The following is a 17,547-nucleotide window of genomic DNA, read 5'->3' on the forward strand; positions in this document are numbered from 1 at the left end:
CTTGTATGTAAAAACAATTATTACAAGTTTTTAATTTTATCATACATGTCAATTGCTAGTTTAATTTAAGTTTAAATATATTTTTCGTTCCTATAGTTTAATTTTTTATTTTTATTTTTGTCATTGTAATTTTTTTTATTTTAATTTTTACTATGTTTATTTTATTTTTCATTCTTAAAGTATTTTAAATAATATTTTTTTAATTGATCAAACAACTTCTTTTACTGTTTGTGTTATCTAAAAAAAATATTTTGCAGCAACTAAAAGGAAAAAAAAGTTACAAGAATAAAAATTCGAAAAACATTAAATTATATGGACAAAAAAATATGTAAGTCGTTAATTTATCATTAAAAATAAAAGCATAAAAAACTTTACAATGTGATTCCATTTTAATTGAATTATAAAATGATTTTTTAAATATTTATTTAAAGGACTGTTTTAATAAACAAACTTTTTAAAAAATATTAATATAATCATTTAACTGTAAAAGACCAACTTGAGTGTGTGTTTTGAGTTTAAAAATTGTAGTTGCATTGCCACTGTTCGTACTAAAAAGCAGAAGCGGAGCCGTGGGTCCGTGAGGTCCGTGACACTGTTTGAGTACAACTATGCGGATACGAACCTAGACGTCCTTTTTATAAAAAGAAAAAGAAAAGTACATAAAATAAAATATATATGCACGCAACGCTATTTTTATATTTAAATTTGAAGGGTTTGTGAGTATTCTGCTACAATACTCCAGTATGCCAAATAATAAAAATAGTAAAAATTTAAAATTTTCTATTAGTTAATTAAATTTGAATTCATTTTATTGTTTTTAAAATTTCTAAAAGTAATAACATTATATATACGCTTCCATCCAATAAATATTTATACTAGTTTTTAGATGCATATATCTTGTAATAACTTATGCAACTAATTAGTATTCCCGGCGTAGTATGTGTTAATGTTTTACATGACTCATTTTATAGGTGAACAAATGCTAGAGCAACGAGAAAGTATACACATTTGGTACCATATAAGGATGATATTGAAAAAGAGTTTAAGCTCAATTTACTCTCCAATTCGTTGTCAAAATTAAATGATTTAACTTAGGTATGGTATTAAAGTCATGTAAGGAGGGCTTTAGCATGATACTAACTTAAGATACACACTGAAGTAAGATATAACTACTTGTCTTAAGTATAACCAGTTAAGATTTAAATTAAATAAAAAAATATATAAAAATAATGATTAGTTTAATTTTTAAAAAACTCAAATACAATTGTTATGGACTAGTTCAACCACTCAATCATTTCATAACAAAACAATAATTTATATAATGATAAAGATATATATCTTAAAAAGCAAATTTTATTTAAAAGAAAAATAATTGTAAAAATTTGGAAAGTAATAAGATTTTACTAATATATATATATATATATATATATATATATATATATATATATATATATATAATTTCAAAAAAGGAACCACAATGTCAACCATTGAAAGATTTACTCTAGTAATTTATTTTTTTTTGCTTGTTGAGCATTTGAATGGGAATCGACATTTCTCTCAACAAAGGTAAGAGAAAACGTTAGCAAATAAAATGCCACTGGCTGTATATTTGGAAATCCCCCTTTCAAATCTAACATATATTCTTCCTATCTTCCTCACAATTTCTATGTCAGGACTCAGGACAAATGAAATAAATTTTCATGAAAGCCCGGAAACAAAACACCAAACTGCACGGGTGGAACATAATTCGCAAGCTACAAATGGCATTATTCACATCTTTTTTGTCCCTTCAAGTTTCTTAATTTGATTTGGATCTGAGATTTTGCGGGGATGTGTGTTTTGTTGAAAAACATTGAACAAGGCAAATAAATGCCATGACCCTTAGGTTCAAACAAGTGGGGTTGTATGCTCAAATTAAGTTAAACAAATGAAACATTTAGGGGGATGCACCATGCTTAATTAGTTCTTGTCAAAGCTAGCATAGTGGACCCATAAATCCGAATTGGCCAACATTGTAACTGATCTAATTTCTAAATGTTATAATGGTCTTGCAATATTAAGGTATAATGTTACAGATCCTGAAAGATTTTCATTTGAGAATATTGCAAATGATAAGTTTTAATGGTTAGCCAAGTGCCAAAATGTCAATAAACTAATAATGATCATAAAATAAGTATCGAATTACATTGAAATCTGATTTAAGATGCTTGATATATGGGGGATAAGAAGGGTTTTTTGGCAGTTCATTGGAGAAATATAAAGAAAGAAAGCAATGGGGTAACCCCGCACATGGGGTATGGTCAAATTTGGAGGTTTGCGAAATGCTGCCTTTTGAGAAGAGCTGTATATTAAACTTACGTTTGTTGTTTGTTCCAATATTTTAAGGTCCCTTTTTGAGAGATGAACAAAAAAAAGCATTTTTAATGTTTGCCAGCCTAGCCTCAGACATTGATTGGTTGAGTTCATTAGGAAGGAAAGAAAGAAATACATTGTTTGGTAGACTTGTAATTTGATTGTTTTTCTTAATATTATTATGATAATTGGAAAAAGAGGGGTAGGGGGGAATTAGATTTTTCCCGAAGCCATTAAAATTTGTATTATTTGCATCTTTTTTTTACTTTCGTGAGAAATTTAAGAAGAGAAAGAAAAATCATGCCGGGAAGTCTAAGATAAGAAAGTCTAAGGAGGTGACTCTACACTAAAATTAGATGATTCTCTCAATGGATGTTAGGTTAGGAATTGATGGGATATATATATCATATAGTAGAGTACAATAAATGAGGTAGTTGTAGAGTAAAAACTTTGATGTTTAGTGTGTTAATTTGAAAGAGTGTTGACACCACAAATTCACCACAAAAATCATGTCATCAAGCATATATGATATAAAAGCTATTTCTTATTAGTTTTGCTATATACGGAAAGAGAGTGTTCATATGCATTTGATAAATGGTTTCAAAGACTAGTTAAGAAATATTTTTTGTAGAGTAATGACATAAAAGGATTCAGGAGACACTTGTGTGATATGGAGTATAATATTTATAAGTAAGATTGATTGAGTTTTAAGGTATGTGGCGACTATCAACTGTGGTTAGTTGGTGTCTAGCTACCTGCAATAGTATCTCAAGATGAAATGTGGGGGTCATTAAATTTCTACAACTCCGATCAGAATCAATGATCAATCAAGATTTACTCAACAGTCTTCGAAAAAAATTTAAAAAGACACATGAGACTTTCTAATAAGACACTATTTCTCAATTGCAATAAACACTTTTCTTGTAATGCTTGTTGGAGTGAACTTGCTAAATATTTGAAGGGTGCGATACAAAATATCAACCTCGAATAAGATATTAGGCTTCGACCATTATGATATCTCTAGTTGAATTTATTAGGAGAAACTCTCTATTGAACAAAAATGATTATGGTCTTATATTCATTATACAGATTTTTTAGGTAATTTTATTTTATCAGATAAAAATAAATTAATAAGGATGTGGTTGGAAAAAGATGAATAGAACTAAAATAAAGATAATAAAGACATTTAACTGTTATTATGTTAATTGATTTATTTTAAATTTTAAAACACTAACAGCTAAACGTTTTTTAGACAGAAAATAAAAAAAATATCAAAATGATATATTTTAAAAGTATAAAAGACTATAATAAAAAAATTAAATTTAATGGTGAAATTAAGCCTTTAAAAAACATAATATTTTTTTGTTAAATTTTCTCCAACATGACCCCATCAGCTACAAGGTTACCTATCCTTTTCCCTCGTGCGTCAAAAAGAAGCCTACCGCACGGACTAGGTAGGGACATGAAAATTTAATAATTTTAACTTTTATATTTATTAACATTAATAACTTTTAAATTATTTGAAAATATTTCCTACTGAATATTATAAAACTCATTGTAAAAAATATTAAAGCAAATATTGATCATTTATTGTATATATGCAATTAAGATGAAAAATTATAGAGACTTTGAACTTAACGTTGAATCTTTCATTTGTTATTTAAGTTGAATTCTTAATAAAAGTAATTTTTAATAAAATTTTATTTACTTTCCAATCAAATTCTAATTTAATTAGGATCAATTTTCCCTCTCATGATTGGACGGTCAGGACAAAAATAAATAAATTATACAAACATTAAGTTATCATTTATTAACGTTACATAATTTAAATTTTAGTTTTGAAAACTCTTTATAACTAATTGCTAATTGACTGTCTACTTTTCTCATAGAAAGTTAAGAAAATTAATGCATTTCTTAATAGGAGTGGTAATAAATAATGGCATAGTGCAGTACTTGTGTTTATTTTTTCTTTTAAAAAAATATTTGTACCCGAATTTATACTAATGTGATTAATGGTTTCATATACCTATTTTCACTCGTAAGGTACATACATATTTATATATAAATTCATTATCCATATTTAATTAACTACGATTTCTTAGTATTATATTTATTTAATAAATTCATAAAACATGAATATTATTACAATACTGACATTTATGATGAAAAATTAATAAAAATGTATTGATTAAAAGTACAATAATATATAATTTGATTTAAAATGTTAAAAAATAATTTAATTCTTCATTATAAATCATTAAAATAGAATTAACAGACAACATCTAAAAAATTATTTTAAAAGATTTCAAATTTAATTAAGTTATAAAAATTTAATCGTGTTTTTTTACAGAAAAAAATTAATCATGTTATACAAATATAAGTCGAGTCAGTTATTATAGTACTCATTCCTGTACTTAAATTTTTGTTTTTGTTAGCAATTAGTAATTATCCATATATGGAACAAACTCGCTTGATGGATAATAAAAACCTTTCTTATTATATATGTTTGTCGAAGAAAAAAACCTTTCTTATTATGAGTCATTTTTATGGATACCCATTAATTTGAGTCTGAAGGTCATACTAATTTCCTAATGTAGAGAGTTGCATACTTTCCATTACTCTTGAATGATTGATTTGTTAATGAGACATGATCAATTAACTAACAAGTGTTATATAAATTGAACGAAGGCTCCCATAAATTAAACTCGTAAAATGTCACAATAGATGTGGACAATTCAATTGGTGAGTAGGGTTTAAGTTATAAATTTTTCTTTTTTTATGTCACGGTGTTAAAATATTCGGTTACTGAAAAAAAAAAATTGAATAAGATTTACTTGTTATGTATTTATTGAAAAGCAAAATAAAAATTGTGGACTGCCTAAATTAAATGTGTAAAATTAGCATTACTTCCGCCTGAAAATGAAACGAAACATATTGTGGTCTTTTTTTATTCGTAAACACAAAGGTACGAAATTTTGCCTATTTAGTCACTTTATTTAAAAATATTTCTTTCTACTTCTTACACATATCATTTTAATTCTTTTTAGTGATTCTCATGACTCATAAGAACTAAATGAATTTAAAATGACATATGTAAGAAACAGGAATTAAAAGTGATACATGTAGGAATTAAAAGATGATGTTTCTTAAATATAAGAACCGATTTTTTTTTATAAATACATAAATCAACAAGTAATTAAACCTAACAATAATTTACATAAAAATTATGAAATTAAAAGTTAATCGAACTGATAGTTCAAAATTGACGATTGCTACATGTTAGGAACAAAATAATAAAATGAGTTCTCAGCTAATAAAATTTTGTATATCCACAAAAAAAAATAAAAAATCATCTTAGTAGTTTTAGGTTAATTTAGAAGACTTAGGGTAGGTTTGATGGTCGAAAAGGAAAACTTGAGGGTAAGGAAAAGAGGAAGAATCCGGGAGTTCACATCTCTTTCATTAATATTTCTAAAAAATTAGTATTTATTGATAAAAAGAATTAGGTTAACTTATTTTATATTTCAAATAGTTTATAGTAATCTATAATATATAAATAGCATAATGAATACAAAAATAAAAATATTATAATTAAAATTTAATTCATATAAACTAAAAATTAATACTGTTCGATTATATATATTGTTCACATTTACAAGACTACGTTTATATTTTGCTTTATAAATAAGATATTTTTGGAAGTTTTTTTTTAAAAAAATCATTAAAAAGTTTAGAAACATATTTTATAAAATAATTTAATTTAAACGTATCCATAATAATAATTTATTTAACGAACAAGTAGAAGTATTTGAAAAAGATGTGAAGAAAATATTTAATATACAGTTGTTATTATGAAAGCTAAATTTCAAATGTTCAAATTTTGGTCCTATATCAATGAATGAAACGTTAGTTTCATTTTCCAGTATTTTGTTTTAAATAATGAAACTTGATAAGATGATATTTTTTTATTCCACTCTCTTTCAATTTATTCTTTTTATTTCAGTTTAAGTATGTCCTCAAGTTTCGATTTTCATTTCTTTAAAATAAGTTAATACTAACTTGTATTATTTCTTTTCGTAAAAAAAAAAAAAACTATTACGAGTCAGTGTCAGTACATTTATTCATTCAATAACACGAACGAAAAGTGGTCAATTGGTCAAACTTTCTTCCCGTTATAGGGTAAACCGGTAAAGTGTAAGCGCGAAGTTAATAGTATTTTGGTCATTTCTTATAGAATTTTTTATTTTTTTAACAATAGTACGTACCAGCACTTTAACTCTTTTTTTTTTCCCTTTCTAATCCTCGAATAATAAACAAAAATTTTATAAATATGAAAAATCGTGAGTAAAAAAGTAAAAACGCGTGTATCAAATAAATAATAATGAAATTACCAACTTATTTTTCAAAACTATCAGTAATTGTTTCTCGTAGTTAAACAAGCACTTATTTTTTATTTATATTAAACATATTCTCTTTTATTTTATTGATTAAAATTTATTAAAAATAATAAAAATTTTAATATCTTAGTTATATATATATAGGAGTCCGGAAGTAGTTTACCTTTTTTTTCTTAATGTGAGATATAAGTAGCACATACTTATTTTAGAAATAAGTTTAATCAATCATTCAGAATTAGAATCTTTAACATATAACCACATAAAATATTAAGATAATTTTTTTTTTTAAATGGGTTTATCAAATTCAAAAGGAATTTTTTTTAGAGAAGTACGGAATCATAATTCTTTCACGAAAGACACACGTTATTTCTTGGAAGAAAATGTAACAAAAAAATCAAGCAATCCGCAAAAACTATAAGTTTGAGCAAATTTAATCATAAATTTTTTCACTAAAATAATTAAATTACTATAATAAATAAATAAAATATAAATTTATTTTTCTCTAATATGAGACAAGTGACAAATTAATTTCTAAAAGATAAAAAAATTAATCTTTAAATATAAAAAAAATACAATTTGATCTTACGAACAATTTAATAACAATTCAATTCCAAAATTTTATAACTTAATATTAAATTTATTATCAAATTCATGATTAGTTATTATTAAAACAATCTCACAAATTATACAACAGCTCATTTATTTATCTCACTTTTTTTTCATATTCAAATACCAAATTTAAAGTTTCCATTTTTTAAGACTTAATTTATTACTAAGTGACAGATTTTGAAGAACTAAAATTGATATGTAGCCATGAATAAACCAATAACTTTGCTACAAGAAGCGGAGACAGTAGCAGTGACTAGTTTGTAATTATCCCCAAACACCAAGGCCACTTTCCCAACCTCCCCACTATAAATTCTCAATCTCTCTGCATTCTTCAAATCCCCGCAACCCTTGATTTTTAACATCTCGCTCTCTTTCAAGCTTCAAGCATTCATCATCACTTCCATATATTGCAACACAAAAGAAGAACAACAGCAAAAGTGAAACACTAATCAAAATGTCAGCGAAATGCAGCCAAATCCGACACATTGTACGTCTCCGGCAGATGCTGCGGCGGTGGCGCAACAAGGCCCGAATGTCCGCGAACCGTGCACCACCGTCCGATGTGCCCGCGGGGCACGTGGCGGTGTGCGTGGGCAGCAACCTCACCAGATTCGTGGTGCGCGCCACGTACCTGAACCACCCCGTCTTCAAGAAGCTCCTCCTACAAGCAGAGGAAGAGTACGGCTTCACCAACCACGGACCCTTAGCCATCCCCTGCGACGAAACGCTCTTCCAAGACGTTCTCCGGTTCATTTCCCGGTCCGACCCGGCCAAATCGAACCGCTTCTTAAACCTCGAACTCGACGACTTTCAGAGACACCACTGCCACGTCGGCATCAGCAACAACCTCGACTTCTGGCCTGAGTCCAGACCACTCCTACATGGCCCCACTGACAAAACCATCTGGTAATTTTTCAAATCCAACCAAACTAAACCGTTATTTTGAGCATATTTGAGGGTTCGGTTCAATGGTGACTCGCCCGAGTTTTGCAAGGTACGACAATTCAATTAACCCTCATTTTGGTTGAAATTTGAGTTATGATGAGAAATTTTTTTATGTAATTATTATCATTATTACCTCAGGAAGATGGGGTGAGGGGATTTTAAGAGTACATAGGGAGAAGCACATTATTACATTAAGATCTCATTTTATTATTAGATGTTAGTGAGTGTATTATTTTTATGTGATTTGTGCGAGATCCATTAGGATTGGTCTAGTGGTGACGGTTGAGATAGATGTACGAGGATTTATTACATGTTGGGTCCTTGTTATCGTCATTGTACACCAAAAACAAAGAATGGTTTCACAAAAATGTCGATCCAGGAGATGGCAAAGGGTTGGAGTCGTCCCGGGTTCGGATTGGAGTGGAGGCTGTGATTTCATGGCTATTTTCAAGCTGAGATGAGTCTCTAACTATGCTAAAATTGTGAAGTACTATTGTGTATGTATTTGATTTGATTTGATGAATGGAAATGAAATTATAGAGAAATTTCAAATTCAATTCAATTTTTTTTTGTTTTAATTTTTCTGTACATGGAAAAAAAGGTGTGACTGTTCATGGTTCGATTAAAAAATAAATAAAATTTTGAACTGGAATATCATCCCCAGTTGATGAATTTTAAATTTAACATATTAATTATTTATGTCTAATAAATTAATTTATTGGATTGAATTTCTCCGTACCTAAAGTTAGTACTTTTTTATTAATTACTATGATTGTGTCATTTTTTACAACTAGTTAATTGACAAGTATTTGTGTAATGTTAGTTGGGTGGCCTGAAATTTGGTTATTGTTTTTTATGTTTAGAGTTGTGTTATTAAATAGTGCGATAAAGTTTGTTTGTTTGTGTGGACGTTGCAATGACGGTAGCAGTTGTGGGAGTTATAATGATAGGAAGCCACGTGAAAGCAACGCAAAGTGTGACTTGCTATGTTTTCAGCTGATTCCGGTTTGGTTTGGTCCCAAGAACACTCTGATGAGTGCGCGGAGTGGTCTATTCTTGGCGTTATTCTCCTCTCTCACTTTCTCTCTTTTTAATTAACTACTACTTGTTCTTTTACTTCAAATTGTTTTGTTAAGCACTAATTTAACGATGTTGAGATACAAAACGACAGACGGTCACTATTTCGGCACTATAATATATTTTTGAGTAAATTGTACTCATTTCTCGGTGTTTTTTTAAATTGTATTTGACGCTTCTTTTTTTTTTATCCTATAAACTTTTTTTAATTATTTAGCTTATATTACACACCGATTCTGTTTCTTCTAATCACTCATTAATAATTTAATAGAAAGTAGACATATGTTAATAAGATGACTTTTAATAAAAATTTAAGTCTAAAATATTCTCATCTTATTTTTCACACTTACACCCTTGTGTTTTTTTCAGATTGCATCTAACACCCTTCCTTTTTTTGTACCTTACAAAAAGTCTCTTAATTATTTGATATAATGTCTCAATCAAAAGTTATATCTTCTTCAAGTATTAATAATGAAATAAGAGTCAAATATTAAAGGAAAAACTGTTATTAACTTAAGAAATATTCATTCACAGAGTTGATTGTTAATTTGTTATTGAGTATTTAACAAAGACTTTAGAGCAATTTCGTCTGCTCACGTATTTCAATTGGCGTTAGTTAACGACGTTAATAGAAGGGTAGTAAAAGTAATGTAAAAAAAAAAGGAGGGATATCGGGTGTAATTTAATAAAAAAACACAGGATACGGGTGCAACAAAGGGCAATTTTATCTACTCATATATTTCAATTGACATTAATTAACGACATTAAAAAAAGGGGTGTAAAAGTAATGTAAAAAAAAGATAAATATCGGGTGCAATATGAGAAAAAGACAGGGAAATGCGAAAGTAATTTATTCTATATTTTTATCCATATAAATTCAAAATAAATATACAAAAATTTATAATAACTCACTCCACATCATATTTAACCAACTAAATTAGATTTTTTTTAGTTTTTAATAATTTAATATGTATGCACAGTTAATGTAAAAGGCTTAAAGTTTTTACAATATCAACTAATAAAAAATAATCACTTGTATATAACTTCTAAGTTAATTATTTTTATAATCAATTTTTAAAAATATGCATTACTTTGATAGACAAATAGTATATGAAAAAGATAAATCGAAGCATTTTAATACTATGTTTTAAATATATGCATTGCTACTTATTCAAAAAAAAAAGAATTAAAGCAAACATTAATAAAAAAATATAAAACATAAAATTGTAATTTAAGAAAAATAGAAGAACTTCATTGACCAAAAAAGTGAACATGATTACAATCATGCAAAAGAGTCTTTGTCTTCAAGAGAGAGAGAGAGAGTCTTTATGCCAGCTACGTCCTCACCTAATTAATCACAGGTATTTATTCATATAAAATACTAGTATGTTAGCTAATTAATATGCTGTAAATAATTCCAATTAATCATTAGTGTATCCCCTTAACAAAGAGACTAGGTTTAGAAATTGTATTATTTTAAAAGGCTATTAATTTGAAAAGGTTGCAAATAATTTTGTTAATAGTAGTTCTGACGACTGTTTCAATTACTTAACTTTAATTAATACTTACCGAGAATGTGACAACAGGACTAAACCAATGGGCTTGCTAACCTCTTCTTAGATCCATGATCTAGGGCCTTTTTTTGTTATCTCCTTTAGAAAGGAGAAATATTTTAGTGGTTGTAATCATTAGATAAAGTAATGAAATTGCAAATATAAATAGAGAAAAAGAATTATACACTGATAAAAAAATTATAATCATTATACATAATAAATTTATTATCTTTTATAATAATTATTTTAAAAGTTATATTAATAGTATATATGGCTATTGAACCCATTTAAATAAGCGTAATAATATATGATAAACGAAGGAAATAGCAAAGGAACGGTGTGACACACGAACTTGGTGCATGTATGACTATGACTAAGATTAAGCTTTTTGTGTGTTATTTTCATTGAATGTATAGGTGAAAAAAAAGAATTATCTTGTGACCAATGAAGTCGCATGGGTCTCCACCATGCATGTTCGAAGCATTGCGTTCATTCGAATCCTTTGACGAAATGCATGAAGACCCAGCCCAAAGAATATTATTGGTGTCACAATCAATCATGGCTTCTTTAAAGCTTAAGTGCTCAAGATACGGAAAAGAACAGTTTCACGACTTTACACACATTTGATGTTTCTGGTGCCAGAAAAATCCCATAGAGAAATTAATATTGGTGGTGGAAGTGGAGACCCTTGTCACTTGTGTACCTTGGAAAACAATGGAAGATAGAAAGCAAAAGACAAATTGACACGTAAACATTTTTTGCTGTAGGAAAGCCAGAATCGTACCAATCATTTAGAATTTGGAAGGTGGTGGTGGTGACCCAATTGACAATTCCAATTTACAACACACCACAAGATCTGTATCAGCAATCACTATTCAATTTAGAGTCATTCTTAATCCATCACTTTATTTTTGTTTGAGATGACAAAAATATATCATACCAATATTGCAGTGTTTTATTTGTTTCTAACCCCACTAAAGTGGAACTTATTTTTCAATACTTCCTCACATGTTCAATTGATTTGACCCAGTTGTTGCTTGTTTTCAGTCGTCATTCTAGATTTATCCTTCAAGTTTAGGCTTGAGAGACCACAAGGGTTGCTTTTATTTATTGGTTGGAATTGTTTTCCAGTTTTCTGAGTTTAGAGACCAAACTTTTTTTTTTTCGTTGCCTTGGGCATAAAGGTTGTTATTCATGAAGTTTTGATTTTTTTAATCGAGACAAATGATGTCATGTGATTATATAACTGATTTTATGGAGTGGAATAAAATAAAATTTTGTTGTATAATTCATACAACTAACTTTATACAGTGGGATAAGATTTTGTAGTTGTTAAGTATAAATTAACTTTTACTTATTAAGGTTTTCTTTTCCTTTTCCCCGTTCAATCTTTTTACTAATCGTTTTTTGAGATGCTTCAACTGTTTCCATATGTGTGGACTATAATACCATTTTAACAGTTATACGAAAGCTACGCCCAAAAATATGAGAGTGGATTTATATTTTATTTAATTATAGGACTCAAATTCAAGTATCGGTGAATTTATAATAACTCAAACACACAACATAATGTTCAATCAACTAAGTTAAACTCTTTAGTATGAGAAATGTGTTATTCATAAACAAATACATCTTGTATGGTAATTTTATGAAAATATAAAAAAAAATGTAGATATAAAATACGGATAATATGATGAAATCATAAACAAAATTTATACAAATATTTAATTTCGATTTAGACTAATTTAAAGTAAAAATAAAAACAAATCTATATTGGTGGGATCTATATTGATAATAGAAAGCAAAGAGTCTAAAAAGAAAAAAGAGGGTGCAAATAGAACGGGCCTTCAGTAAATCCTAGCTTTTGTTGAAAAGAGTCCAGCTGTATTGGTGAGGACCAAATTTAAAATAAGAAAGAAAAACTAGGGCTATTGCTTCCTGCACTTTCTTTTTGCCTTCTGGAAGGTGAATCTAAAATGTAAAATTACATTTCAAAATACACTTTCTTTTTGGCTTCAGAATGACCAATCCAAAATGTCAAAAAAAAAAACATTTTGAAAAGAATACAGGAAGCAAAAACCTTAATCAGACTGTACTCTATTGGGACTTTTGGATTATCTGTGTGGGGCATTTGTTTCCTATACTCCCACTATTGTTTTCTGCATTTCCTATTGCATTCTGGAATACAAATTTACATTTTAGAATTTTTTTTTTTTGGAATACAATGAGAATGAGAAGTGCGGGAAACAATAATTGGAGTGCAGAAAACAACACCATCTATGGGGTTCATAAAATTAGATGGTTCCAGAAAACTCTTCACATGTCCATTCAATGCTTTTTGTTGTTAAAAGAGTAAGGGTTAGGAGAAAGAAACCCATCACTATTTTGGGCCAACATTCCAAGACCCATCCCTTACCCTGTCTCTAGTTAATGAACAGTTGACCCATAACACAATAGATCGGGCTCTGCTACATGGATACATGGAAAGTTGGCCCATAATAGAATACCTAAGACTATTCTTCAATAGAATTCTTAAAATTATTCACTTTATTAATATATTCATTTTTCAATCAATAAAAAAGTTGTTTGGGTCCCTTTTTAATTGGTCTTGAGCTCCAAGCTCATAAGCACGTTGCCTCGAAATATAAGAGTTTTGGTCCCTCAGCATGATTGAAACATGCACAATGCCAAAACTGTTATGCAGGTAATTGCAATTGTACCAAGAAAATGGACGTATCCCCACCCACGTAGCAAACACCAAAAAGATTATCACCTCTGTATCAACGAAGAATATTAAAATTTGTTTTTAGGTCCTTACTCTGGAGTGTAATAAGAGAACGTGTTAATAGACTTTTAACTGACTCATGTGTCTTACAAAAATTTGACACTTTAAATTCATTATCTTCTTACTTATATTTCTTTTAATTTATTAATGTGAGACTTATTCTCCAATGAAGAAGATGAAGTCAAGTTACTCTATTATACTAAAAAGAACAAATTGAACTCGAGAGATATAAAAATTCATAATAGTTAATCTATTCAATTCATGGTTTCATATTTAGTGTATGTTTAAATTTCAGTTCAAAATGTAATACACGAATTTCAAAATAAATGTAATGATTCACAAATTTAATATTACAAAAAGAAAAAATCTTTAAATATTTTTAGAAACTTCATTTTATTCCAAGTATAACTTTGCAACTCAAAAACAAACATGCTCTTCATCCTTTGCTGAAAAGGTAGAAATAGAGATGAAAACTGAAAGTATGACCCAGAAATGGCAGAAAATATGATCCACTAATGATGGAGCAAGTAGATGAAAAAATGGTACGAGATAATTCATGTAGTGGGGTTACAAAGTATTAATCACAATGCTGGTTGTTTCAGAACCAAAGCAGTAAGGTGCAGAAAATCCAAATGTTGCTTTTCTTTATTAGTCGTACAACAGCAGCTTTTTATCTTGATTTGAATTCCATGCATCCCCGGTAGCATGAAAATCACTTTTTTTAGGCAATTGTTTAATTGTACAAATTTATATAAAAAATTTATACATCCAATATTCTATAACTTTAGAAATATATCGATTTTTCTGTAAAAAAGAAAAGAAATTTATTCGATTTACTTTTATTATGTAAATTTAAAGAATGTAACACGTGAAGTCCAAAAGTCCAAATTCTAGTAAAATTAACATGTAGAGCTTTTTGTTTTTTTGTTTTAAGTAATTTAGTCAAAATTTTAATCTGAAAAGGCGTCAGTGAGGTACTTTATATAACTGAATATATTGTTTAAATTCAACATTCTCTAGCTGTGTTGATTCAAGTGACAGAACCTTATATTAGTCAACATTTTAGGCTACTCTCAGATGTAAGAAAAAAGTCTACATTAATTTTTTTATGATTTTTTTTTAAAAGGAGAGTATCTTGATTGAAAATTAAGAACTAATTTATCAAAGTAGTGATATTTATTTAAGAAACTGATTTTTTTAAATAAATGTTTTTTCACCCATAACTACATAAGTATTTAGGAATTAGGCTCTTGATCACATTTTTTATTTTTTTACGGATAATATATTAATCACATATTTAGTATTCCTTCCGTTTCAAAATAATAAATATGTTAGATTGTTTTATATAGACAATAATAATAATAATAATATATAAATGAAAAAACAAATAATTTTAAAAGAAAAATATTATTAATCTTCCCTCTATTTAATAAAAGTCTCCATTAGAAAATAGAAAAACACAAAATAGATGGAGACTTCCATTGGAGAGGATCTTTACTCGTGTAGGAGTATATTACTAGGGACATGACATAAAAGTGAAACAAATGTCTTGACTTTTTGCAAAGAAATGTGTAAGAATCATAAATAGTGATAATTGGTAAAATGTAATTAAAGTGAGGAAACTCTAGTGGGCAGAATCCAATGAAGTGAAATATAACTAGGAATTGCATGTGAGAGGGACATTTGCAGAGAGTGGCATGTGAACCTTGAAAACGTACGCTTGGCAGTGTCATGTCCAAGATTTTGCAGCTGCAGGCCGCACGGACCACAGAAAAGAAACTAGTCTTGTGGATATGACCTGAATTTAGTTTGTGTGTTGTCTTTTTTTGTGTTGTTTTTTTTTTATTGTTCTTTAAAATTATTCAGTTTTCATGAATTTTAAAATTAAATATTATTATTAAATATTATTATAGTTGTTATATATTATTATTTTAATAGGATTGTATAAAAAATGACAATTTCTTCCACTGTACTTCTTGTCCCAACAATTCACATTCATTCATCACATGAGCCACACTTTCTGTGGCACCTTGTGAATGAGCAGCATCTCTCCACTCCTTGTGACACATTCACACAATTACATAACCCAATCCCATATATGGGCCACTCCGTGACAATCATCAGCCTCACCTAATAATATACATATTATAGGATAAAAATAATAAAATGATAAAAAAAAATTGATTAAATTAGATTTTGGTTTTTATCTACATTTAAGGTTTTCATTTAATTTCTTATATTTAAAAAATTCCACTATAGTTCTTTAAGGTTTCAAAGTTTTTTTTTACTACATTTAAAGGATGAAACCAAAACCTAAATTGTAAATAAGAGATCAAAATTCTTTTTTAACCTAAATAAAAGTAAGACAAATCCTCAAAATGAATCTCAAACCAGACATTAATTTCTCAAAAATACTAATACTCATTTCATTTTAAGAAGGTGATGTATTTGATTGAATAATCTTTCATAATTGAACTAAAAGTTTATTAACTCAAGCCTTCAATATCTTTTCAAATCGCCACATGCCTTAAAACGAAAATTAACCCATCACGACTATCCAAGGCCCAAGGGGGTCATAATCTTCATGCATGTACAACCGAAACCCGAAGCCCGAAACCCAAATAATGTTTTATAGATATGTATCAATTATGCATATTCTCCCATGTTTGTTTATAAACACTACTGAAAATCAATAAATTAGTAATCAAATGAAAAATTAGTTTGAATATTATAGATAGAAAAATATATCTAATTAAAATGGGAGACTCCAATAAAAATGATCATTCATATTTTTTTGATAAAGATAAGTCATCAATAAGATTGATGAATACTCTTGAGAAATATCATGGTAAACAATAAAAATAATGAAAAAAATTATTTCATCCTTATCAATTATGAATTTGCTAACTTTTAGAGATGAATTATTTTTAAAAAATTGCATATAAATTATTCTATTACTAATTTCAATTTTTCTAATAGTGAAATTTAGATATTACACTATTACTAATTATTCTATTACTAATCTCTCTCTCACACACACATACACATATATATGAGATCAAATTATACTAGTATATTCTCGTTAGCTATTACACTATTTAATAATAACTGTTCTTCAAAATTTATTGTTATTTGAAAATTTTCTTTACATAAATTATATATACAAAAATTATTTTAATATAATTTTTTAAAATTCATTTATATAGATCAAAATCAACATAATATTTATTATTTTAAAGTGACCTAAAATATGAATTATTTGTTGTTTATTTTTAATAAAATTTACCATAAACAATCAAGGAAATATAAATTTATAATTCAGTGGTTGAATCAGGCTTGAGTAATATGATTCCTCACATATTAAACTTATTTCTATTTGTACTTAACATTAGTAAGATTTTCTGTAATCTTCTTTAAAGTTTTTTTAAATTATTAATAATTTTAAGTCATTGAAAGAGTTTGGAAAATTTTAATTTACATAATTATAGTCATTGAAAAATTATACATAATGTAATCTTTGGTCTCTTTTATTATTATTATTATTATTGACAATCTTATATTAATATTACCATTTGTTTTTATAACATCAACTCTTATGGCTGACTTTAAAATATTTTTTAAAATTAAAAATTTCATAATATATATATATATATATATATATATATTTATTTATTTTATGTGATTTTTACCTCCTTAATTTAGTATAAGAAAACATATACAATATGACTTGTGAATTACCAATAAGTCATTGGTTTGAATAGAACTAGTCTCAATTAAGCAAGGTCTCTTTCAAACTTTGTGAATAAAAAAATGTGATAAATATTTTGCA

General features: G+C 27.6%; 1 protein-coding gene across 1 annotated transcript; it reads left to right on the forward strand.

The window, feature by feature from the left end:
- The first annotated feature begins 7,676 nt into the window (after window positions 1-7,676).
- LOC114384319 (auxin-induced protein 6B-like) lies at window positions 7,677-9,031 on the forward strand. Its single transcript, XM_028343984.1, has one exon. It carries the CDS (start codon window positions 7,813-7,815, stop codon window positions 8,266-8,268), a length of 456 nt encoding a protein of 151 aa, XP_028199785.1. The 5' UTR covers window positions 7,677-7,812; the 3' UTR covers window positions 8,269-9,031.
- Window positions 9,032-17,547: the final 8,516 nt, after the last annotated feature.

Source organism: Glycine soja, chromosome 14, assembly GCF_004193775.1.
Source record: "Glycine soja cultivar W05 chromosome 14, ASM419377v2, whole genome shotgun sequence".
Classification (NCBI taxonomy): domain Eukaryota; kingdom Viridiplantae; phylum Streptophyta; class Magnoliopsida; order Fabales; family Fabaceae; genus Glycine; species Glycine soja.

Bases quoted from the DNA above. Each gene is read 5' to 3' on its own strand.
- LOC114384319 (XM_028343984.1), top strand. From the start codon at position 7,813: ATGTCAGCGAAATGCAGCCAAATCCGACACATTGTACGTCTCCGGCAG.